The sequence below is a fragment of the Dermacentor albipictus genome, chromosome 6 (assembly GCF_038994185.2).
Source record: "Dermacentor albipictus isolate Rhodes 1998 colony chromosome 6, USDA_Dalb.pri_finalv2, whole genome shotgun sequence".
In the NCBI taxonomy this organism is placed as follows: Eukaryota; Metazoa; Arthropoda; class Arachnida; order Ixodida; family Ixodidae; genus Dermacentor; species Dermacentor albipictus.
The window spans coordinates 125,414,205-125,440,076 of NC_091826.1; the positions used below are offsets into that span (position 1 = coordinate 125,414,205).

Below are 25,872 nucleotides of genomic sequence, written 5' to 3' on the forward strand. Positions count from 1 at the left end.
TCATCAGTGAATTGGAAGTTACTAAGGTATTCTCCATTAACACTTATCCCCAATTCTTCCCAATCCAGGTCTCTGAATACCTCCTCTAAACACGCTGTGAATAGCATTGGAGAGATCGTATCTCGCTGCCTGACGCCTTTGTTTATTGGGATTTTGTTGCTTTATCTATGGAGGACTATGGTGGCTGTGGAGCCGCCGTAGATATCTTTCCGTATTTTTACATACGGCTCCTCTGCACCCTGATTCCGTAATGCATCCATGACTGCTGAGGTTTCGGGTGAATCAAACCCTTTCTCGTAATCAATGAAAACTATAGATAAAGGTTGGTTATATTACGCACATTTCTGTATAACCTGAGTGATAGTGTGAATATGGTCTATTGTTGAGTAGCCCTTACGGAATCCTGCCTGGTCCTTTGGATGACAGAAGTCTAAGATGTTCCTGATTCTATTTGCGATGGCCTTAGTAATACTTTGTAGGCAACAAACAGTAAGCTGATCCGTCTATAATGTTGCATGTCCTTGGCAAACCCTTTCTTATGGATTAGGATTAAGTTAGCGTTCTTCCAAGATTCCGGTAATTTCGAAGTCATGAGGCATTGCGTATACAGGGTGGCCAGTTTTTCTAGAACAATCTGCCCACCATCCTTCAGCAAATCTGATGTTACCTGAGCCTTTCCCCTTTGCATAGCTCCCAATGATATTGCACTTCTTCCAGTGTTACTCGTGGAATTTCAAATTCCTCTTGACTATTCTCTCTTCCATTATTGTCGTGGGTGCCACTGGTACTGCATACATCTCTATAGAACTCCTCAGCCAGTTGAACTATCTCATCCTTATTAGTAATGATATTGCCGGCTTTGTCTCTTAACGCATACATGTGATTCTTGCCTATTCCTAGTTTCTTCTTCACTGCTTTTCGCCTTCCTCCATTCCCTAGAGCATGTTCGTTTCTATCCATAATATACTTCCGTATATCAGCTGTCTTACGCTTGTTGATTTACTTGGAAAGTTCTGCCAGTTCTATTCTAGCTGTAGGTTTAGAGGCTTTCATACATTAGCGTTTCTTCATGAGATATTTTGTCTCCTGCGATAGCTTACTGGCATCCTGTGTAAAGGAGTTATCACCGATTTCTATTGCACACTACTTAATGATGCCCATAAAATTGAAGACATAGGACCCATTACTCCGTCATGAGTGAACCCATCGCCGCCCAGTTGAAGACAGTTAAGACTGCATGGGAAGGTCTTCAAATTCGGACCACTGGAGGACACATCATCACGCCGACTGGAATCTGCAGGGCGAGAATTACCATTCATGAGCGGACTTACCCTGCCACATTCGTTATCCTCCAATAGTGCTGACGAGACATCATGCTCAGCAAGGACTTCCTGAACCAACACGGCGCACTTATCGACCTGAAGTCGAAGTTGATAAAGCTGTCGGAAGATCGAGTGATACCGCCGGAGAGCTCTCGTAGCCACCATGCCTTGAGCATGCTCGAAAGTCAAGTCAGCATCTCGCTCGCTCCAGCATTGTCATTTCCGTCGGCACCAGAACATAAAAGGCGTTCTCGAGAGTGTCCACCATCTATTGCTAGACAGTGAAATTTGTGTCGCAAGAGGGATCGCTTGACAGCATGGAGGAAAAACGAACGTTTTGCTGTCCAACTTCAGGCAGCAGTTCAACCACGCCAACAAAGGCACGACAATCGCGTACATCGAGGAAATTGTGGAAACCAGTAATGCGTTTGTCCTCTTGGATTTTGCCGCATCTACCCTGACGACCATAGTTGCCGAACCAGACTTCGACATAAATCCAAGTCTCGCCATGAGTAAGCAGCAAGAGATCAAGAGTCTTCTCCGACGAAACAAAGAGTGTTTTCCGACGTCATCGAGAACTCGACAAACACCAATCGCAAAGTTTTGCATAATAGCTGACGAGTGCACTCGACCACTCCGCGAGAGCCGTTACCGAGTTTCGACGCGAGTAGGTGACGCTCTTAGGCAACAATCGACGAAATGTGGCGCGACGGCATCATCCAGCTGTCGAAAAGCCCATTGGCATCTCCTGTGGTCTTGGTGAAGAAAAAGGACGGAAGACTCCATTTCTGCGTCGATTATCTTCGGCGGAACAAGTTTGCGAAGAAGGACGTATACTCCCTCCCACGGATAGACAACGCACTGAATCGGTTCTGCAACACTTACTTACTTCAAATACTTCTCATCGATGGACCTCAAGTCTGGCTACTGGCAAATAGAAGTCGACGAGAGAGATCATGAAAAGACAGCCTTCATCATGCCATGAGGTCTATACGAGTTCAATGTCATGTCATTCGGACTGTTCTCGCTGCCTGGAACGTTCCAGCGCGTCATGGACACGGTGTTAGCAGGATTGAAGTGACAAATGTGTCTTGTTTACTTTGATGACGACGTCGTCTTCGACGGAAATTTTGACGACCACCTTAGACGGCTTGCAACTGTATTAGAGGCCATCAAGTCATCAGGGCTCTCCCTGAAGCCGGAAAAGTGCGACTTCGTTTACGATGAGCTTCTGTTCCTAGACCATGTCATCAGCAAATCTGGAGTCTGCCCCGACCCGCAAAAGACAGCTGCCATAGAAAAGTTCCTGCAGCCCATCGACAAGAAGGCATTGCGCAGATTCCTTGGCATGTGTGCGTACTATAGGCGCTTAGTCAATAACTCTTCACGCATTGCGGAGCCGCTAACATACCTGTGATAATATGGTACGCGCAAGTAGAAAAAATTAACATGTGAAGGCAGTGCGCCGTGCGGTCCTGAAGAGGACACCGACTCTTGGCAAATACCCGTGAGTGGGTACCTGCGAAAACACCCTCATCATCATCATCGACACCTAGTTGTGAGTGTTGACGATGGCGCCTCTAAAAGCGTCGCACGAGAAAGTGTGGCCCGTGGCGTGAGCTGTGCGCGAGGGCGGGCGTTCGAGGGCAAAATAGCTTCCTAGCTGGGAGTCCGGCCTATAGGAGCTATCGCCGCCCGCGTCACCATGTCGGCACCTGAATCAACGCTGTCACCACCTGAGAGGCTACCTCGCCCAGTTCTTCCGCTGGCCAACTGGTCCGGGAGGGCTGCCGGTCCTGAGCCTGGCAGAACGAGCGTTCGGGTGAGCGGCCGCAGGGCTTCCCCGCCAACTGTGGACCTCACCCGGTGGCTGCTGCTCTGTGATCCCTAGCGCAAGCCCCGACAGCTGGAAACCGGTCACGTGGAGGCTCCGGGACATCGAATGGGGCACAGGGCCACCTGAGCTCCACGAGGTGGTCCAACCCTGCAGTTCGACCCTTCTGTCTTACCCGGCTGTCTGACGCTGCTGTCCGACACTGCTTTCCGGCACCGGTTCAGTGACGTCTCCGACATGGCGACACGTGCTTCGGCCTGAACTTTAGGCAGAGAACATTCTGCCAATCCATATATCTGTGTATCTGCATGTCTTCCGGAAAATATCTTGGGGAACTGTCGCATGTGTGTGCCGTTTCAATCTGTTAGTACGCCCAATACAAGTTTGATGTATGTTTGTGCTTGTGCCTGCTGCTTCTGTCTCTTTCTTGAGTGATCCTCTAACCAATGACATCGTAACATCTACCCAAATGTGATGTCGAGTTCAAGTGGGGAACTCCGTAGGCCGGCGCATTTCAAGAGCTCAAACGACGCATGCAGTCGCCACCGGTACTTTCACACTACGACGAGGACGCCGATACCAAAATCCACATTGACGCCAGTAGCCTAGGCCTCGGTGCCGTCCTTGTCCAGAGGACAGTGGACTTCAACAAGTGATATCTTATGCTGGCCGGTCGCTGTAAAAAGAGGAAGGCAATTATTCTATGACTGAAAAGGAATGCCTCACCATCATTTGGGCTACAGAAAAATTCCGCCCTTACCCATATGGCAGGCCATTCAAAGAGTCAGCGACCATCATGGGTTGTGTTGGCTAGCTAACTTAAAGGACTCTTCAGGACGGCAAGAATATGGCGTCACGGTAATCTACAAGTCCGGATGTAAATACTCTGACGCCGACTGCTTATCACGCACCCCCATCGATCCCCCACCGCAAGATGGCGACGCCTTCCTTGGAATAATAAGCGCGCAAGATTTCACTAAACAGCAACGAGCGGACCCGAAACTAAACGGCATCGTGGAATATTTGGACGAGAACACTAACGTGTTCTGTAGGGCATTTAAGCGCGGATTTTCTTCGTTCACGCTACAAAACAACCTGCTCGTAAAGTTTTTTTAAAACAGGGTTGAAGTGCCTCAGACAGGCTGGCCAACGTTTCGATAGGTGGACCTATCTTCGTCAAAGGCGGCCTCGTCATCCTCGGCGTGTTAGTTTTAAAGGGTTAGTGTAGTGACGTCACGTGCGGGTGTTGTCGCTGGCGGCTGGTTTTAAAGAGAGAGATTACAAGAGGGAACAGGCGTTCTCGTCCGACGTCTGTGAGCCTCATTCTCAAGACGAAGGGACAAGAGTGTGAGAGTGGGCACGCGGGGAGGAAAGAAAGGAAATAGAAGCGGACAAAAGGGGGGAAAAAAGGAGAAAAAAAAAAGAGCAGGGGGAGCCAGGGCCGTGCCAAGACACAACAAAGGGGGGGGGGGGGTGAAAGAAAAAGAAAGAGAAAAATGAAATCTTTAAGAAATACGGGGGCTTGGGAGCGTGTTGGGGATGCGAAGGGTTAGGAGGTATTCTGGGGAGTCGTTGGCGGCATGTTTTTGAGGCATTAGAACGGCCGGTCAAGCAATAGGTCGAGTAATTTTGAAATAGTTAAGGTGGCGACGCGGAGTCTGGGGTGCAATGTGCGGGGTAACTGAAAGGCAGCGGCATGGTCTTTCAAGGGGCACTGCCCCACGCGCTTAACGTAGGTGTCGTTACGGCGGCATCCAGAAGGCGATACTCCGGGTTGAGGCGCCGAAAAAGGCGTATTGACTTCGGAATGTGTTGTCGAGGGGGTTTCAAAAAAAAAAAAGACTAAAAAAAAAGAGGGGGCAGGGGGAAGGGGGGGGGCGAAATCGGTATAGGAAACAGGAGGGTGGCGCGTGCAGAAGCGGGCGCGGGCAAGTGTACATGGAAGAAGGGGATCGTTCACTTGGTGTAGACGTAAAATCCTGAAAGAGTACATTTAAATTGAGTAGTAGGCATTCCTCCGAAATGAAAGAGTAGGTGAGGTTAAGAATTAAAGTTGGCTGGTGGCCTAATGTGTTTTGTGTATTGGTTGATGATATGAGAGTTTCAGATTTAAGTTACAGCTTTTAAAGATTCTAAGTTGCCGCGTGCCAAATTAATTCCTGTCGGGTGTAGGCAATTAAACTTGTGTATGAGGTATGATTCCGTGTACTTCCTTTCACGAGGGGAACGGAAATTTGTTTGTAGTATATAGAGCCTTGCTTTGTCAAACATATGTCCATGTTCATTAAAGTGGCTGGCTACTGCTTTGGGTAAATTGTGTTTTGTGTCCGCGCGGTGACCATTGAGTCTTGTATTGATTTGTTGTCCGGTCTCACCTATGTATTGTTTGCTACAAGCGGCGCATTCTAGACAGTAGACTACATTGCTTGATGTGCAGGTGAAAGCCGAAGTTACCTTGTGTGTGTAATTCGACGCTGTACTTTTTACTGTAGTAGTGGATTGAATGTGTTTGCATGTAGAGCACCTGGGGCGACCACAGGGATTGGTTCCCAACTTCTTCTTTTTCTGTAGTTTGGCGTGCACAAGAACATCTTTAAAATTAGTGTTGCGTCTGTAGGCTACTCTGGGAGGGTCGGGGAAAATCTTCTTAAGTTTCTGGTTGCTGGTGAGAATCGGGTAGTATTTACTTAGGATGTTATTCACGTTTGGGAGTGCGTTTGAGAATTTAGTAGTAAGAAGAGGCGTTGTTGTTCTTGTGATCTTCGGGCGGGGCTTGAGGACCTCGGCTCGATCAAGTTTGGTTGCAGCGATGTAAGCTGTTTGAAGGTCACTGTTTGGGTGGTTCCTGTTTGATAGCGTTTCTTTAAGGTGATCGAGTCTATCTATGTAGTCTTGGTTTTCAACGCAAATGCGACGTAGTCGTGTGGCTTGGCCTTTAAAGATGCCTTGTTTGCAATGTCTGGGATGGTGGCTGGTATATTCTAGGTACTGTTGTTTGTCGAAAGGCTTCCTATACAGCGTTGTCTTTAGTTCACCATTGTCAATGTATATTGTTGTGTCCAGAAAGTTTATGCGCTCAGTTGAGGATTCTGATGTGAATTTTATTGTTGGGTGAACAGAATTTAGAAAGGATATATATTTATCTAGACTGTCTTGGCCATGTCCCCAGATTATGAGTATGTCGTCTATGTATCGTAGGTATGTGTGGGGCTTGGTAGTGTAGCGCGATAGGAAATTTGTTTCTAGAATCCCCATAAATATGTTCGCGTAGGTTGGTGCAAAAGGCGTACCCATGCTTGTACCATGTATCTGTAGGTAGTAACTCTCTTCAAATTCGAAGTAGTTATGTGTGAGAACAACACTCTACTGAAGTTTACCTGTCTCTCCTTGAATTAGTTCTCACACATAACTACTTCGAATTTGAAGAGAGTTACTACCTACAGATACATGGTACAAGCATGGGTACGCCTTTTGCACCAACCTACGCGAACATATTTATGGGGATTCTAGAAACAAATTTCCTATCGCGCTACACTACCAAGCCCCACACATACCTACGATACATAGACGACATACTCATAATCTGGGGACATGGCCAAGACAGTCTAGATAAATATATATCCTTTCTAAATTCTGTTCACCCAACAATAAAATTCACATCAGAATCCTCAACTGAGCGCATAAACTTTCTGGACACAACAATATACATTGACAATGGTGAACTAAAGACAACGCTGTATAGGAAGCCTTTCGACAAACAACAGTACCTAGAATATACCAGCCACCATCCCAGACATTGCAAACAAGGCATCTTTAAAGGCCAAGCCACACGACTACGTCGCATTTGCGTTGAAAACCAAGACTACATAGATAGACTCGATCACCTTAAAGAAACGCTATCAAACAGGAACCACCCAAACAGTGACCTTCAAACAGCTTACATCGCTGCAACCAAACTTGATCGAGCCGAGGTCCTCAAGCCCCGCCCGAAGATCACAAGAACAACAACGCCTCTTCTTACTACTAAATTCTCAAACGCACTCCCAAACGTGAATAACATCCTAAGTAAATACTACCCGATTCTCACCAGCAACCAGAAACTTAAGAAGATTTTCCCCGACCCTCCCAGAGTAGCCTACAGACGCAACACTAATTTTAAAGATGTTCTTGTGCACGCCAAACTACAGAAAAAGAAGAAGTTGGGAACCAATCCCTGTGGTCGCCCCAGGTGCTCTACATGCAAACACATTCAATCCACTACTACAGTAAAAAGTACAGCGTCGAATTACACACACAAGGTAACTTCGGCTTTCACCTGCACATCAAGCAATGTAGTCTACTGTCTAGAATGCGCCGCTTGTAGCAAACAATACATAGGTGAGACCGGACAACAAATCAATACAAGACTCAATGGTCACCGCGCGGACACAAAACACAATTTACCCAAAGCAGTAGCCAGCCACTTTAATGAACATGGACATATGTTTGACAAAGCAAGGCTCTATATACTACAAACAAATTTCCGTTCCCCTCGTGAAAGGAAGTACACGGAATCATACCTCATACACAAGTTTAATTGCCTACACCCGACAGGAATTAATTTGGCACGCGGCAACTTAGAATCTTTAAAAGCTGTAACTTAAATCTGAAACTCTCATATCATCAACCAATACACAAAACACATTAGGCCACCAGCCAACTTTAATTCTTAACCTCACCTACTCTTTCATTTCGGAGGAATGCCTACTACTCAATTTAAATGTACTCTTTCAGGATTTTACGTCTACACCAAGTGAACGATCCCCTTCTTCCATGTACACTTGCCCGCGCCCGCTTCTGCACGCGCCACCCTCCTGTTTCCTATACCGATTTCGCCCCCCCCCCTTCCCCCTGCCCCCTCTTTTTTTTTAGTCTTTTTTTTTTTGAAACCCCCTCGACAACACATTCCGAAGTCAATACGCCTTTTTCGGCGCCTCAACCCGGAGTATCGCCTTCTGGATGCCGCCGTAACGACACCTACGTTAAGCGCGTGGGGCAGTGCCCCTTGAAAGACCATGCCGCTGCCTTTCAGTTACCCCGCACATTGCACCGCAGACTCCGCGTCGCCACCTTAACTATTTCAAAATTACTCGACCTATTGCTTGACCGGCCGTTCTAATGCCTCAAAAACATGCCGCCAACGACTCCCCAGAATACCTCCTAACCCTTCGCATCCCCAACACGCTCCCAAGCCCCCGTATTTCTTAAAGATTTCATTTTTCTCTTTCTTTTTCTTTCACCCCCCCCCCCCTTTGTTGTGTCTTGGCACGGCCCTGGCTCCCCCTGCTCTTTTTTTTTTCTCCTTTTTTCCCCCCTTTTGTCCGCTTCTATTTCCTTTCTTTCCTCCCCGCGTGCCCACTCTCACACTCTTGTCCCTTCGTCTTGAGAATGAGGCTCACAGACGTCGGACGAGAACGCCTGTTCCCTCTTGTAATCTCTCTCTTTAAAACCAGCCGCCAGCGACAACACCCGCACGTGACGTCACTACACTAACCCTTTAAAACTAACACGCCGAGGATGACGAGGCCGCCTTTGACGAAGATAGGTCCACCTATCGAAACGTTGGCCAGCCTGTCTGAGGCACTTCAACCCTGTTTTAAAAAAGTTTATACCACAGTGTGCCATTCCATCTGCCAGCCCCTTTCTTGTTTTTGCTCGTAAAGAAGGACTTCTCACCAGTCCGCGCCGACTACCTTCTTGTTGTTCCGTGAGCGCTGCGTCCAGAAGTACTGCACAGCCTACATGAAGATCGAACTGCTGGGCACCTTGGATTCTCCCGAATTTTTTGTCGAATCCTGCTGCGAGATGGTGCCCCAGAAGTCCTCATCACCGACAGAGGAACGGGCTTTACAGCAGAGCTGACCTAAGCCATGCTGCAATACAGCCACACAAGCCGCACGAGGACAAGTGTCTACCACCGAGAGACAAAAGGTCTTACGGAGTGCCTGAATAAGAACCTCGCCGACATGCTAGCAATCTACGTCGACGTCGGGCACAAGGCGTGGGACATGGTCCTGCCGTACGTAACCTTTGCTTACAACACGGTGGTGCAAGAAACAACACATATCACGCCATTCAAGCTGGTCTACGGCAGGAACCCGACGACGACTCTCGACGCTATGCTGCCGCACGTCACCGACGAAGCGAGTCGACGTCGCTACCTATCTCTAGAGCGCCGAAGAAGCCCGAAAGCTCACCCTTCTACGGATCAAGAACCAGCAGCGCGCCGACAGCCGACACTAGAACCTCCGACGACGCTTCGTCGAGTATCAGCTTGGCCACCGTGTTTGTGTTTGGACCCCGATACACCGACGAGGACTCAGGGATGGTGATGATGATGATAGCAACTTTATTGTACTGCCGGATAAGGAGGTCCCTACTCCCCTTCCCCGGCACACAGGCCTTGGGGACGGGGGCCGGAACCTCCGCGATTAGAAGCAAGCAAAGAGGTCTTGACTCTTCGCGGCTTCTTCCGCCAGGCGGATGGCGTGTTGCTGTGGAGTAGGGTCCTCGCTCCGCAGCAGGGCTTCCCAGGCCTCTCTACAATTTATGTTTGCTTTAGCCCCTGGTGAGCTAGCGCATTCCCAGATTATGTGATCGAGGGTCCCTCTCGCCCCACAGCGTTTGCACTTATCGGTTTCTCTGTCATGCATAACATGGTATGCCCAGACCGGGTTTATGAAGTTCCCAGCTTGCAGGCGCCGCCATGGGAGTGCCTCTCTATTGTTTAAACTTTTATCCGGTGGTGGCACCAGTCTCCTGCGTAGCCGATAATTTTCGACAATCTCCGTATAATTTTGCAGACGCTCGTCCATGTTCCGGCAGTCGGGCGGTTCCACAGCCACCCGGAAGTAGAGAGCTCGGGCTAACTCGTGGGCCGCCTCGTTACCAGGAACGGACGTGTGTGCAGGGATCCAAATTAGGCTAATTTTTCTGTTCATCCGTCTACTGGCCAGACCCTTGCCGCTTCCGGCGAGATCCTGCCCTTTCCAAAATTCCAGATGGCCGTTTTGCTATCGCAAATTATGAAATTTGCTTCCGTTCCCACGCAAGCGAGCGCTATCGCAACTTCTTCAGCCGTTTCCGAGTTGCGGCTTCTAATGGTGGCGGCCGATACGGGGGCACCTCGGCCGTCGACCACCGAGGCGACCGCCGCACCCGACTTGCCACTTGCTGCGTCCACGTACGCAACCGACTTGCTGTTCATTGAATCAAAGCGTTTGATTAGTGCTTCTGCTCTTTTTTCCCTCCTCTCCGTGTTGAATATGGGATGCATGTTACGAGGGAGGGGGGGAATAATTATATTTTCTCGGTAGTCCAGCGGGATGTTTGTCTTGCCTCGTAGTCCCCTGTCTGTTTGCAGGCCTACCATATCGAGGATAGCTCTGCCCGTGGTCGTTCGGCTTAATCTTTCAAGCTGCGAAATTCTGACAGCCTCCGCTATTTCGTCCCAGGTATTGTGCACTCCCATAGAGATGAGCTTTTCTGTGGAGGTTGTAATTGGTAAGCCTAAGGCCCTCTTTATGCACCGTCGAATTAGCGAGCCGAGTTTCCTCCTCTCCTCTGACCTGATGTTTAAGAAAGGCGTGGCATAGCACACGCGGCTTATTACGTATGCTTGGGTTAGTTTAAGCAAGCTTCTTTCCTTCAGCCCTCGTCCTTTCAGCGCGACCCTTCTAAATATGCCAAGTGCTTGCGTGGCAAAGCCCTCTAGATTTTTTATTGTCCCATCATTATATCCGTTTTCCTGTATGAAAAGTAGGATTCTGATTTGGTTAACCTTTGGGACTGGTTTCGCCTCTATTTTAATGTCAAATTCCCAGCTACGCTTGCACCGGATCGACTTTCGGTTGTAGACGAATAACTCCGATTTTTGCGGTGAGCACGACAGACCTCTACCGGCAGCATAGGGCACGACAGTATCCGCCACCACCTGCAGGCGCTCCTCGATGCTCGCATCGCTCCCGTGGTTGGTCCAGAGGGTGCTGTCATCCGCATAAATGCTGAAATTTAGCCCTTGTATGTTTCTCAGAGCTTCGGGGAGACCCCTCATCGCCACGTTGAAGAGGAACGGGGAAAGAACCGAGCCCTGCGGCGTGCCCCTGCTTCCCAATTTCAGTGTTGGAGATTCATTATCTTGGAACTTCATGCAGGCAGTTCTGTCTGACAGAAAGTCCTTTAGATAGTCGAATGTTCGCACGCCTACCCCGATTTCTTGGAGACCGCGGAGTATCGCTTCGTGTTTAACATTATCAAAAGCCTTTGTCAAGTCCAGGCCGAGGATTACCTTGGCGTCTCTAGAACATGAGTCGATTATGTCATGTTTTAGTCGGAGCATCACGTCCTGCGTACACAAGCCCGGTCGGAAGCCGATGATCTCGTGCGGCCACAGGTCGTTCTGCTCCATAAAGTGCGTCAGTCTGGTCTGGACTACGCGCTCCATCAATTTCCCCATGCATGAAGTTAGGGAAATGGGTCTTAGATGTTCTAGTTTAAGCGGTTTGTCCGGCTTTGGAATTAGGATCACGTTTGCCATCTTCCACTGGCATGGCAGGTGGCCTTTAGTCCAAATTTCTTGCATGTACTCCGTCAGAGCGCTGATGGAGGCATCGTCCAGATTTCTTAGAATTTTGTTTGTTATCCCGTCAGGGCCCGGGACTGATTTGGTTTTTAGTCCCAATATTGCTGCCCTAACCTCCGCCTCCGTGATGGGTGCGTCGAGCTCCTCATTGGGAGCTCCGTCGTATTCCGGGAGGGGGGTGCTATGCGGATCGCCAATGTAGATGGTGATCAGTTTGTCCATAAATTCCGCGTCTGTACCCTCATACGCGTGCCTGTCTTTTGATAATCTAATTCCCGATAGGGTTTTCGAACTGGTCGGATCTAATAGGTGTCTCAGCAGACCTCACGTTTTGGAAAGGCTCATGCCCCTCTCCATCTCGTCGCATCTGCTGCACCAATTCTGTTCGCATAATTTGATCGCGTAATTTTCAATTTCTTTGTTATGTCTAGCAATCCGCCTTCTAAGATTACGGTTCTATTTTTGCTTCTTTAGACTGCGCTTCATACCGCGTTTTGCCTCCAACATATGAAGCAGTTTGCTATCGAGTATTTCCGGGGCATCGTCCCCTTCAATCGTCTTGGTTGCCTCTTCAACGTGACGTGCGATGACCTCCGTCCATTTCTCTATGTTTGTGATTTTCCCTATGGCAGCTTTCTCTCGTTTCTCCCTAAATAATCCCCATTCAGTGATCCTCGGTTGACGCACACGACGCGTCTTCACCCCTTTTTTAAGGATCGAGGCCAGAATGAAATGATCACTTCCGAAATTGAGCTCCCAGTTTTTCCACTTCAGATCTGTCATATTTTTTGAGAAGGTCAGGTCAGGGGAGGTGTCTGCGCACACGCTGTTACCCACCCTGGTCGGACAGCTAGGGTCCGTGTGTAGGGTGAGTCCTAGCTCGTGCGCGTCCTCCCATAGCTGCCTACCTTTTGGATCTTGTTTAGCGTAACCCCATTCCGGATGCGCTGCATTAAAGTCACCTACTATTACTAAGGGATTAATCCCGGCTGCCTGAATAGCCTTGCGGAAGAGGGCCCTGAATCGCACCTTTCTCTGCTGTGGAGTGCTTTACAAGTTTAATAGGAACACGCTCGGTTCCTCTTTTCGTCCCGTAATAATTTCCAGGAGCACTGCCTCAATGTCTCTCGAGTTGATTTCGTGCGCGATTGCCGCAATATTCCTCTTAATGAACGTAGTGACGCGAGATTTCTCACCCCTGTCACTTGAAAAAGCTTGGTATCCCGAAAGTTGTGCTGCTTTGCCCGTCTCCTGCAGGGCTACAGCTAGCGGTTTCTCATTTAATAGCGTCAAGTGCTGTTGCACTAACGCTCGCTTGCGTTGGAAGCCGCGACAGTTCCACTGCCAGATTAAAGACTCACTTTCCGCGCCTCTGGCCATGTTGGAGGTGGTCGAGTTGTTCCTCTGCTTTTAGTTGCCATTCTCCGATGGCTACTAATTCTGCCCTTTGCTTTTGTACTTCACCCGTAAGGGCTTGGATCTGGCTTTGAGTCTGCTGTACTGCTCCCATAATTTGGGTCATGAAAGAATCAAATTTAGCTTCCATTTTGGCTTCTAATCTTTTCTCTAGTGCCACCAACAGATCAACGTCTTCCCCTTTGCGTTTCATTGGGGGTGGTCTAGCCGATTCGATAATCATATTTTCCTCCTCCGGTGCCGCAGGCTGCATGGGAGTCGCAGCCATAGGGACCGGGTGGGTTGGTTTCGATACCAATTTTGGTTGCGTGTTGTGGGTGGAGGGGGACCCCGTACACGCTTGTGATTTTGGTCTATGCAACTCTTGAGTGAGCTTATTAATGATCTCTTTAAGCTCCCCAACCTCTTTCCGTAATTTATCGATCTCCTCATCTTTCTTATCTTTTGCCTGGGAAACCCCACTGCCAAAGCTTACATTGTTTCGGTCCCTACTCTGCTTCCGCTTCTTAGTCCATGGGTTCGCCGGGTCCCTGGAGCTTCATCTCCCCCTTTGTCTGGATCCGGAGCGGCCCCTGGTGCGGGACCGCGAACGGCCACGCTGCTGGTGCCCTCCGGTGGTCTCCTCCAGCCTCGGAAAGGAGTCGGTTCTGGCACGAAAGTCCTCGTTTCCGCGCCTGACCTTGGAACGACCCCTGGGATTCACCTCGGCAGTCGCTCCGGCTTGCTGCTGCTTTTGAAGTTGCCGCTGCTGTAGCATGTTGGTCTTCCGTTCCCACTGCCTCTTCTTCACCTCGTAAGGAACACGGTAGAGTTCTCTACATTTTCTGTCACCGAGCGGGTGTCCTTTCCCGCACAGTTCGCACTTGGGTTCACATAAATGGTCTTGTTGTGGTTGCTCCATGCCACAGCCACGACACTTCACATTCGCGGGGTCCGGGCAGACATCCTCGCGGTGTCCGAGCCGCCCGCAGGCGTTACAAACTTCGTACTTCTTGCGGTAGATTACGCAGCGTTGCGCCACGGGCGTAAGTCTCACCCACCGCGGAACCTCTTTGTCTTCGAACAGTATTAGAACTGTCCTCGACGTTCTTCCGAGTCGTCGTACTCCCAGGACCGGGGGATTCCCGTAGATTTGCAGCCTTTTCAAGATCTCTGCGTCGGAGAAGGACAAAGGGACTTAGACTACGTAGTCATTTCAATTTTTTCCCCTTCGAACACGAGGAGCTTCAAGTCCGCGTATTTTCGCTTCCTTTCCGCGCTGACGGTGGCGACGAGAATGGAATGCTGCTTCACATTCATCAAGATGGCGTCCTCTCCGACAGCGTCTGGACTGACGCCAGCCGCCTTAAGTATTACGTCTGCCAAATACGCACTTCCGTATTTCATTAGACGTACGAGACCACCATGCGGCCTCATGACTACTTTCTCGGCGCCATCCGGAAGTCGGGCAAATTGCCTTTCAACCGACTTAGCCGCCATCTTCCTACCTGCGAGCTTCTCGGCGGCTCGCTGCCGTTCCATATGGCGTGCCTCGTTGTTCACTAGGGGGGCCGCTTTTCCTTTCTTCTTTCTTATGTACCATTGCCCCGGCACGTTCAATTCTTCCGGATCGATCTCCGTACCTTCTACGGTCTCCATCATAGTCTTCGAGCTGCGCCTCCGCCGCCGCCGCCGCCGGTGGCTTCTCGTCGATATATCGAGCCTTAGGCTTAGCTCGCCATGCAGCGCGTAGAACGCTTCAAAGTCTCGATATCGTGGGAAAACGAGGGCCCACCTTGGAAACATTGATATCCTCGGTGTCCGTTCGTCGAGTGCTGTTGATTCCAGCTAGAAACCAAAACCGTCGAATCCAACTTGTGCTCGAGCGGCCGTTGTCGACGGAGCCCATCGAACGCACGTCTGCTCGAGCGATCGTCGTCGTCTTCTTCCCGAGGACTCAGTGAGAAACTATAGTGACGCTATTTCGGACCCTACAAGGTCATCCAACGTATTGGCGCACTGGACTATGAGGTCGTGCCAGACTCCATTTCACATTCACAGCGGCGCCACGCTAAATCAGAAGTGGTCCACGTGGTGCGTCTTAAACGCTATTACGCACGCTGACGAACTTCCTTATTTTGTTGTTTCTTTGCTACGGGTGTTTTTTTTTATTACTTTCGTTTGTTTGCAGCATCGGGTAGTTGCTTTTTAAGAGGGGGGTGTCGACACGTGTACTTGCCTATCTTTATCGGGCGAGCACGTTTCACCGCCTAACAAATGTTATCACACATTGCAGGACGCGCCTGCATGTATCGGACGAATCTGGGAGGTTATTGATGGTTCCATCTGATGTCTGTCACCGAACCTTGTGTAATCTGATTGCATGTACGCGCGACGCGAATAGCGTAGACCTTTGTGGAAGGCATGCGGGTTCCAGTGACTCCTCTGGAACATTCGACGACTGATGTATAAAAGCCGACGCGCTTGACCCACTGATCAGATTTTCCACGATCGCCGAGTGTGTTCGCCGCTATCGTTGTTCTTTGAGTGTAGCCTGCTTTTGAGGGCACAAGTTCGCACAATAAAACGCTAGTTTCGTTGATCGCAGTTTTGCTGCCTTATTCACCGTCACTGCTACGCGACAATATGACTAATAAAAATCGGGCCCCTCGGTTAACCCCCTTTCTTCTCGTCCAGGCAAAGTCACAGAATCAAAGAGCAAAGCTCCAATATTTCTTTCTCTCGCACCCGCTTGTGCTCGCGCCTGCCTACAAACGGACGATGTTTCCAGAAATGAGACACTCGTTTCGACCAGGGAGAAAAAAAAAAAACACCGTGATGGTAGCAGCGGCGAGGAACGTGCTCGCCGGCCTCGCCCCGCCGGTTCTGCTGCGTGACCATAAACTACACGCTAGCGGCGGCTGTCACTGGCTGCGGCCGTCCAACCGGCGCAGCAGTTAGAAGCATGGTAGAAAGTGGAAACTCGTGACGGAGCATTTTTTCGGTCGCTTGCAGACCTACCCTATTGTAAAATTAAATTATGGGATATTATTTGCGAAAACCCCGATCTGATTTTGAGGCATGCCGTAGTGAGGTGCTCCGGAAATTTGGACCACCTGGAGTTCTTTAACGTGCACCTAAATCTATGTACACGGGTGCTTCCGCATTTCGCCCCCGTTTAAATGTGGCCACCATGGCCGGGATTCAATCCCGCGACCTCGCGCTCAGCAGCCCAACACCGCACCCACTAAGCAACCGCGGCGGGTAACATACCCTACTGAAGTCACCGTCGCGAAATGCTGCAACTCTGCGGTCGGTTGAGAGCACCTAGTTCAAAATTGATTTAATATCTTTTCCAAGCTATATTTGCCATCGATATTTTGCAGACGTGTGTGCGTCTACGTAAATCGATCTCACAAGTTAACTGGGCTTCAAAATATTGTTTCAGTACTCCTTTCAGCGGCGAGCCGCGTCTGCCTAACGTGAGGTGGTTCGGTGCGATGCCTCACTCACATAAGACAGAGTCGATTGCGTTACACGCTTCAACTTTCACTAACATCGGCGTGCGCGTTTGTCATGCCTGCCTTGTGCGCCTATTCCGAAACCTCCGCAGCAGACGGAACCAAAGCGAGCCGACGAGAATACGCCGGTTGCATGTCACGTGAGTAGGGCCTGCTACTTCTCAATATTTTTTATGACTGGGCTTCAGAATTGTCACGTCACGCTTCTTCCGACTGTAGTCCACCCTTCATGGGCGTCCACGTACCAACAACAAAGGCTCTATTCTAGACATGCTGCCATTTTTTTGGAAACGTGACGTAGGCGCGCTGCTTACAAAATGGCGCTAATGCCCCTGTTTTGCTATCGTAGAGTGACGTAACCATGTCGTTTTGCGTATGAAACTGAAATGAAGGCCCTGAACCTAACGTTCTTGATGAAGCAAAGCAGTTTTCCTTCCCAGTAAAAATAAAGCGGCTAGCTCAAGGCCTACGATTATTCCGTCGAAAATTATTTTCACTTCTGTGGTCTGCTGCGTACAAGCCGTCGTCTGCGTCATTAGCTAGGACCTGTGTCTCCGGGAAGCAGAATTATTCATTGTATATCGGTGCCAACGCGCTTGTTTACTAAGTTCAGACAGCATACGCGACCTACCTGTGGTAATAAGCGCACGTTCTAGGCCGTGTTATCGCTATCTCCTGAAACGCAAGTGGTTCAGTCTGACTCGGCTGGCTAAAAATTTGCCGAATATCACCGATTGCGTTGCGCTGGCCTGAAGTATCCGCTTGCGCGACGCAAGCACCCGGGCTGCCATCTCTTGTTGACTTCACTGCTTACTCTAACGTCCTTCTTGTGTTTGCGTTCACGCACGCAATACAAAATGTCTTGAAGGGACACAGAAAATAACGTGCCACAAATGTGCTTGCGTCTAACGTATGTACGTACATAAGGCGACAAATGTTATCCTAAAGCTGTTCAATGTTTTCCTTGCAGAAAACGGAGGTGTGGGTGAACACATCCGCATTGCGAAAGTGCTGAATCCTCGCTTGGGCAAAATGATCCCACGTTATCTTGTCTACGAGAGAATAACAGACATTATCCACTGGGCGTGTTGAAATCGTTCAGCGTCATGGTTCGAGTTAGTCCATCTCACCGCCATCATCAGGGGGCAGAAGATGATCCAGCACGTCTGCATATAGTAGCTGGGTTGTCGGCCCAGCATAAACTGCACATCGAACGCGAACCGTCGCAGACCTGCGGAGAATTAAAGGAGGGTAAATGCTACTGAAGTCGCAGCTGCAGGGGGCATCAGGCCATTTTATTCTAGTAGACAAGTGCTTGTCGCTCTCTGTGCAGCGAGAAGCCCGAGTTTGTCACTGCCAAGGTCTGCTATGGGTAGAATTTAGACAGCAAGATCAGTCAACTTTTCATTGATTGTCGAAACACTTTACCGGTAAAAAAATTCGTCAGCCTGTTATGTTAGTAACACACAAAATTTTAAAGATTCGCTGCCCTGTGGCGAAGTGAGGATTACTGTATTCACAGTGCCGCGCAATTCCGGTATAAAAGAATAAGTAGTGATTTAGCGGTAAATGCGAGAAAACTGCGATATAATTACGCGACGCCTCTGTCCCACATTTATTAAATATTATGACGCTGGTCCGTCTGAGACCACCATCAGCTGCATTATATGTCGTATGTACCTCTACGACCTAACCGGCTTCCCACACTTTACAGGCATTTTTTGTACTTTTACATTGTAATGCTAATGCCATGCCAATCCTAGATTACCCAATTCTGGCTCCGCCAACGCACTGTTTCCAAGCTAAACAGTCGACAGCAGCCCTCGGAGGTTTTACGAACCCGGCTGCAGCAAATAATTTTTTTTCTCAGTACACCATTTATCATGCTTCAAATATAGGACTATTTTCAAGGAAGAGGAACTTGCCACTGCTTCCGGACCGATCTAGCCTGCCCACACCTTGCTTTATTTCACTTGGAATTTTCCATCGTCGCGAGCATTCCTAATTCCTTTCAATTGTACATTCAAAATGCCGCTCTTCATCCATTACAAAGTAGTTAACAGAACTTCTGGCTCAATCATCTTCATCATCATCATCATCATTATCAGCCTGGTTACGCCAAGTGCACGGCAAAGGCCTCCCCCATACTTCTCCAACTACCCTAGTCATTTACTAGTTGTACCCATGTTGTCCCTGCAACCTTTTAATTCTCATCCGCCCACCTTACTTTCTGTCGCCCCCTGCTACGCTTTGCTTCCCTTGGAATCCAGTCCGTAACCCTTTTTGACCATCGGTTATCTTCCCTCCACATTACATGTCCTGCCCATGCCCATTTCTTTTTTTTATTTAAACTGAGACGTCATTAGCTCGCGTTTGTTCCCTCACCCAATCTGCTCTTATCCCTTAACGTTACAACCATCGTTCTTCTTTCCATAGCTCGTTGCGTCGCCCTCAATTTCAGTAGAACCCTTTTCGTAAGCCTCCAGGTTCCTGACCCGTACGTGAGTACTGGTAAGACAAAGCTGTTATACACTTTTCTCTTGAGGGATAATGGCAACCTGCTGTTCATGATCTGGGAATGCCTGCCAAACGCACCACAGCCCATTCTTATTCTTCTGATTATTCACTCTCATGATCCGGAGGCGAGGTCACTATACCTGCCCTAAGATTTATTCTCTTACAAATTCCAGTGCCTCGCTACCTATCCTCAACTGCTGTCCTCTTCTCAGGCTGTTAAACATTAGTTTTCTGCAGATTATTTCTTAGATCCACGCTTCAGCTTTGCCACTCTATCTGAGTGAGCATGCATTGCAATTGGTCCCTTGAGTTACTAAGCAAGCCAATATCATCAGCGAATCGCAAGTTACTGAGGTATTCTCCATTAACTGTTATCCTCAATTCTTCCCAATAGAAGTCTCTGAATACCTCCTGTAAACACGCTATGAATAGCATTAGAGAAATCGTATCTCCCTGCCTGACGCCTTTCTTTATTGGGATTTTGTTGCTTTCTTATGGAGGACTACGGTGGCTGTGGAGCCGCTATAGATATCTTTCAGTATTTTTCTGTACATTCAGAGGTGCGGTGGTGGCCTAGAGGTGGAACATCCGCCTCGCGTGCAAGAGGATGCAGCAGGACCATGGTTCGAATCCCGGTGCTGCGCAATTTTACACCAGATTAATAAAAAATCCGCGTGTTGTTAAAATTACATAGACAGGCCTGGAGTGTGGCCCGATCCCGGTGACAAGAACCGGTAACGCACGCCCACAGCAGAGCAGGATTGGCCACCCTGAAGCAGTACTTGGCCGAAACCTCCTATATGAACACAGCTATCAAACCCCGGCCCTCAGTCCTCAGCTGCTGCGAAGCAACTGACCACAGCGGCGGTGAGACCTGCAACGTAGCAGAGTGTGCTAAGAATTCCTGGATCCGAAAACGCCGCCATTGGAATCTCAACTTGGCAACATTTAACGCTAGAACGTCATCTAGTAAGGTGAATCTAGCAGTGCTATTGGAGGAATTAGAGGGCAGTAAATGAGATATAACAGGGCTCAGTGAGGTTAGGAGGACAACAGAAGCACATACAGTGCTAAGAAACGGGCGCGTCCTGTGCTGCCGGGAGCTAGCGCAGACACGAGAGCTAGGTGTCGGATTTCTGATTAATGAGGGTATAGCTTGTAACACACAGGAATTATATAGAATTAACGAGAGGGTGGCAGGTCTTGTTGTGAAATGTTATAACAGGCACAAATTGAAGGTCGTACAGGTTTGCGCCCCTACATCCAGTCATGATGACAAGCAAGTCGAAAGCTTCTATGAAGACGTGGAATCGGCGATGGGTAAAGTCAAAACAAAATACAATATACTGATGGGCGACTTCAATGCCAGGGCCGGCAGGAAGTAGGCTGGAGACAAGTCAGTGGGCGAATATGGCATAGGTCCTAGGAATAGCAGAGGAAAGTCATTAGTAGAATTTGCAGAACAGAATAATATGCGGATATTGAATACTTTCTTCCGCAAGCCAGATAGCCGAAAGTGGACGTGGAAGAGTCCCAATGGCGAGACTAGAAATGAGATAGACCATATACTTTGTGCTGACCCTGGCATCATACAAGATGTGGACGTGCTCAGCAAGGTGCGCTGCAGTGACCATATAATGGTAAGCACTTGAATGAGCCCAGACCTGAGGAGGGAACGGAAGAAACTGGTACATAACAAGCCGATCAATGAGGTAGTGGTAAGATGGAAAATAGAGGAATTCCGGATCAAGCTACACAACAGGTATTCGGCCTTGCCTCAGGAAGATGACCTTAGTGTTGTAGATATGAACGACAATCTTATGGGCATCATTAAGGAATATGCAATAGAAGTCGGTGGCAACTCGGTTAAACAGGATGCCAGTAAGCTATCACAGCAGACGAAAGATCTGATCAAGAAATGCCATTGTATGAGAGCCTCTAACCCTATAGCTAGAAAATAACTGGCAGAACTTTCGAAGTTAATCAACAAGCGTAAGACACCTGACATAAGGAAGTATATTATGGATAGAATTGAACATGCTCTCAGGAACGGAGGAAGACTAAAAGCAGTGAAGAAGAAACTAGGAATAGGAAAAAATCAGATGTATGCGTTAAGAGACAAAGCCGGCAATATCATTACTAATGTGGATGAGATCTAGGGTGGTTGCTTGGGCTAGTTGGTAATTCATGATCAAAAATAACGTACAGCGCGAAGGACAAGGACAGTGATAGACGACATACACAGCGCTGATTTCCAACAATATTTAATTGCGTTGCCACATCGTGCGTATATATACAAGAAGAGGCATGGGCAGAAAATGTACGAAAGTCACATGGGGTGTGCTAACAGCAAGTCATTCAACTAAGAACATGGTGACCTAAAAAATAAAAAAAATTAAGCACTACGATTGCTATCTGTTTAGATACGCGACTTCACCAAGGGTCAGCGCGATGGAGGGCGCACTTACGCAAATACTACCAAGTTTTCTGATGAAATCGGCTTCCACAATTTTCCGGGTGAGCTGCGAGCTGTGACTTGCGAAAACTTCAGTATCTTCAAAGAATGGCACGCAGCCACAGTCCCGACAATGGATGCCCAAGTGGCCTTGTACAGTGCTGCGGACGTTGTTACAATGCTCTCTTAGTCGATCGTCTAAGCACCTGCCCGTCTGTCCTACATATTTACTGCCGGAAGACAGGGGAATTTGGTAGACTACATTCGTTGTGCACGTCACAAACTGTTTTCTGTGCCCGACAGAAAAACAACTCTGATGTGATTTAGGCGCGTTTACATGCTTACAGAGCCTTGCCAATTATTCCGGGGCTTTGAAAACAACTGCGATTCCTGCACGCTGCCCAATGTTCTGTAACCTATGGGATACATCATGCACGTATGGCAGCACCGCAAACCTGCGTCTTTCAGCCCGCTGGTTCCCTGATTGAGCGTGATCATCGCGTTTTGTGCGCCTCAGAAGCTGTTCCGCTAAGGCTGAAATTAAGGCCAAAGGGTAACCAGCCCAAAAAAGGCCCTCAACTTGAGCAGCAAGACTATGTTGCATCTTGTGTGGTCACGATTTATTGAGGCTGTTAACGAGACATAACGTTATAATACCTCGTTTAACGAGTTTTGAGTGTGCCACTCAAAAAAAAAACGCCAAAAAGAAAACGCCACTAAAAAAATAAGAAGCCACTCTTCCCTTTAACTCCGCACACTCAAAACTCGTTAAACGAGGTATTATAAAGTTATGTCTCGTTAACAGCCTCAATAAATCGTGCCCACACGAGATGCAACATAGTCTTGCTGGTCAGGTTGATCGCCTTTCTTGGGCTGGTTAACCTTTGGCCTTAATTTCAGCCATAACAGAACAGCTTCTGAGGCGCACAAAACACGATGATCACGCTCAATCAGGGAACCAGCGGGCTGAAAGACGCAGGTTTGCAGTGCTGCCATATGTGCATGATGTATCCCATAGGTTAAACAAAATTGGGCAGCGTGTAGGAATCGCAGTTGTTTTCTCAGCCCCGGAAAAATTGGCAAGGCTCTGTAAGTGTGTAAACGCGCCTAAATCGCATCAGAGTTGTTGTTCTGTCGGGCACAGAAAACGGTTTGTGACGTGCACAACTAATTTAGTCTACCAAATTCCCCTGTCTTGCGGCAGTAAATATGTAGGACAGGTGCTTAAACGATCCACTAAGAGAGCATTGTAACAACGTCCGCAGCACTGTAGAAGGCCACTTGGGCATCCATTGCCGGGACTGCGGCGGCGTGCCATTCTTTGAAGATAATGAAGTTTTAGCATGACACAGCTCGCAGCTCACTCGGGAAATTGTGGAAGCCGATTTCATCAGAAAACTTGGTAGTATTTGCGTTAGTGCGCCCTCAGTCGCGCTGACCCCTGGTGAAGTCGCGTATCTAAACAGATAGAAATCGTTATGCTTAATTTTTTTATTTTTTAGGTGACCATGTTCTTAGTTCGATGACTTGCTGTTAGAACACCCCATGTGACTGTCGTACATTTTCTGCGCATGCCTCTTCTTGTATGTATACACAGGATGTGGCAACGCAATAAAATATTGTTGGAAGTCAGCGCTGTGTATGTCGTCTATCACTGTACTTGTCCTTCACGCTGTACATTATTTTTGGATGAGATAATTCAAGTGGCTGAGCAGTTCTATAGAGTTTATACAATACCATGGACACCTACGACAATAATAGAAGAGAGAATAGTCTAGACAAATATGAAATCCCACAAGTAACGCCGGCAGAAGTAAAGAAAGCCTTGGGAACTGTGCAAAGGGGGAAGGCAGCTGCGGACGATCAGATAACAGCAGATTTGTTGAAGGATTCTGGGCAGATTGTTGTAGAAAAACAGGCCACCCTGTATACGCAACGCCTCATTACTTCGAACACACCGGAATCTTGAAAGAACGCTAACATATTCCTAATCCATAAGAAAGGGGACGCCAAAGACTTGAAAAATTATAGACCGATGAGCTTACTGCCCCTTACCTACAAAGTATTTACTATAGTAATTGCAAATAGAATCAGGAACACCTTATAGTTCCGTCAACCAAAGGACAAGGCAGGATTCCGTAAAGGCTACTCAACAATAGACCATATTCACACGATCAATCAGGTGATATAGAAATGTGCGGAATATGACCAACCCTTATATATAGCTTTCATTGATTACGAGAAAGCGTTCGATTCAGCCGAAACATCAGCAGTCATGGAGGCATTACGGAATCAGGCTGTAGACGAGCCGTATGTAAAAATACTGAAACATAGCGGCTCCACCGTCACCGTAGTCCTCCATAAAGAAAGCAACAAATCCCTACAAAGAAAGGCGACAGGCAGGGTGATACAATCTCTCCAATGCTATTCGCAGCATGCTTACAGGAGGTATTCAGAGAGCTGGATTGGGAAGAATTGGGGATAATAGTTAATGGAGAATACCTTACTGACTTGCGATTCGCTGATGATATTTCCTTGCTTAGTAACTCAGGAGACCAACTGCAATGCATGTCCACTGACCTGGAGAGGCAAAGCCGAAGGGTGGGTCTAAAAATTTATCTGCAGAAAACTAAAGTAATGTTTAACAGTCTCGGAATAGAACAGCAGTTTACGATAGGTAGCGAGGCACTGGAAGTGGTAAGGGTATACATTTACTTAGGACAGGTAGTGACTGCGGATCCGAATCATTAGACTAAAATAATCAGAAGAATAAGAATGGGCTGGGGTGCGTTTGGTTGGCATTCTGAGATCATGAACAGCAGGCTGCCATTATCCCTCAAGAGAATAGTTTAGAACAGCTGTGTCTTTAGAACGTGTGTCTTACCAGTACTCACGTACGGGGCAGAAATCTGGAGGCTTACGAAAAGGGTTCTACTTAAATTGAGGACGACGCCACGAGCCATGGAAAGAAGAATGACAGGTGTAACGTTAAGAGAAAAGTAGAAAGCAGATTGGGTGAGGAAACAAACGCGAGTTAGTAACATCTTAGTTGAAATCAAGAAAAATAAATGGACATGGGCAGGACATGTAATGATGAGGGAAGGTAACCTATGGTCATTAAGTGTTACGCACTGGATTCCAAGGGAAGGGAAGCGTAGCAGGGGGCGGCAGTAAGTTAGGTGGGTGGATGAGATTAAGAAGTTTGCAGGGACAACATGGCCGCAATTAGTAAATGACCGGGGTAGATGGAGAAGATTGGGAGAGGCCTTTGCCCTGCAGTGGCCGTAACCAGGCTGCTGCTGCTGCTGCTGCTGCTGCTGCTGCTGATGATGATGATGATGATGATGGTGATGATGATCACGGTGGCTGTGGAGCCGCTATAGATATCTTTCAGTATTGTTATGTACGGCTCGTCTACACCCTGATTGCCGAATGCCTCCATGACTGCTCAAGTTTCGACTGAGTCAAACGTTTTCTCGTAATCAATGAAAGCTGTATATAAGGGTTGCTTGTATTCCGCACATTTCTCTATGACCTGATTTATAGTATGAGTATGGTCTATTGTTGAGTAGCCTTTCCGGAATCCTGCCTGGTGCTTTGGTTGACACAAGTCAATGGTATTGCTGATTCTATTTGCGGTTACCTTAGTAAATACTTTGTAGGCAACGGACAGTAAGCTGATCAGTCTATACTTTTTCAATCTTTGGTGTCCCCTTTCTTATGGATTAGGATTATGTTAGCGTTCTTCGAAGATTCCGGTACGCTCGAGGCCATGAGGCATTGCGTATACAGGGTGACCAGTTATTTTACAACAATCTGCCCACCATCCTTCAACAAATCTGCTGTTACCTGATCCTCCCCAGCTGCCTTCCCCCTTAGCGTAGCTCCCAAGGCTTTCTTTACTTCTTCCGGCGTTACTTCTGCGATTTCAAATTCCACTAGATTATTTTCTCTTCCATTGTCGTTGTAGGTGCCACTGGTACTGTACAAATCTCTATAGAACTCCTCAGCCACTTGAATTCTCTCATCCATATCCATAGTAATGATATTGCCGGCTTTGTCTCTTAACGCGTACATCTGATTCTTGCCTATTCCTAGTTTTTTTCTGCACTGCTTTTAGGCTTCCTCCGTTCCTGAGAGCATGTTCAATTCTATCCATATTATACTTCCTTATGTCAAGTGTCTTACTGGCAGAACTTCGAAAGTTC

The 25,872-nt window shown here is 48.1% G+C and overlaps 1 protein-coding gene across 4 annotated transcripts in view; it reads right to left on the reverse strand.

Moving 5' to 3' along the window:
- The window catches only part of LOC135899412 (sodium- and chloride-dependent glycine transporter 2-like), a 204,790-nt gene that overhangs the window by 43,184 nt on the left and 135,734 nt on the right, over positions 1 to 25,872 (reverse strand). For all 4 annotated transcript variants that reach the window (XM_065428652.1, XM_065428653.1, XM_065428651.1 and 1 more), the window contains exon 12: positions 17,823 to 17,923. In XM_065428652.1, the coding sequence (XP_065284724.1) occupies positions 17,823 to 17,923 (101 nt within the window). The remainder of the gene's footprint in view (positions 1 to 17,822; positions 17,924 to 25,872) is intronic.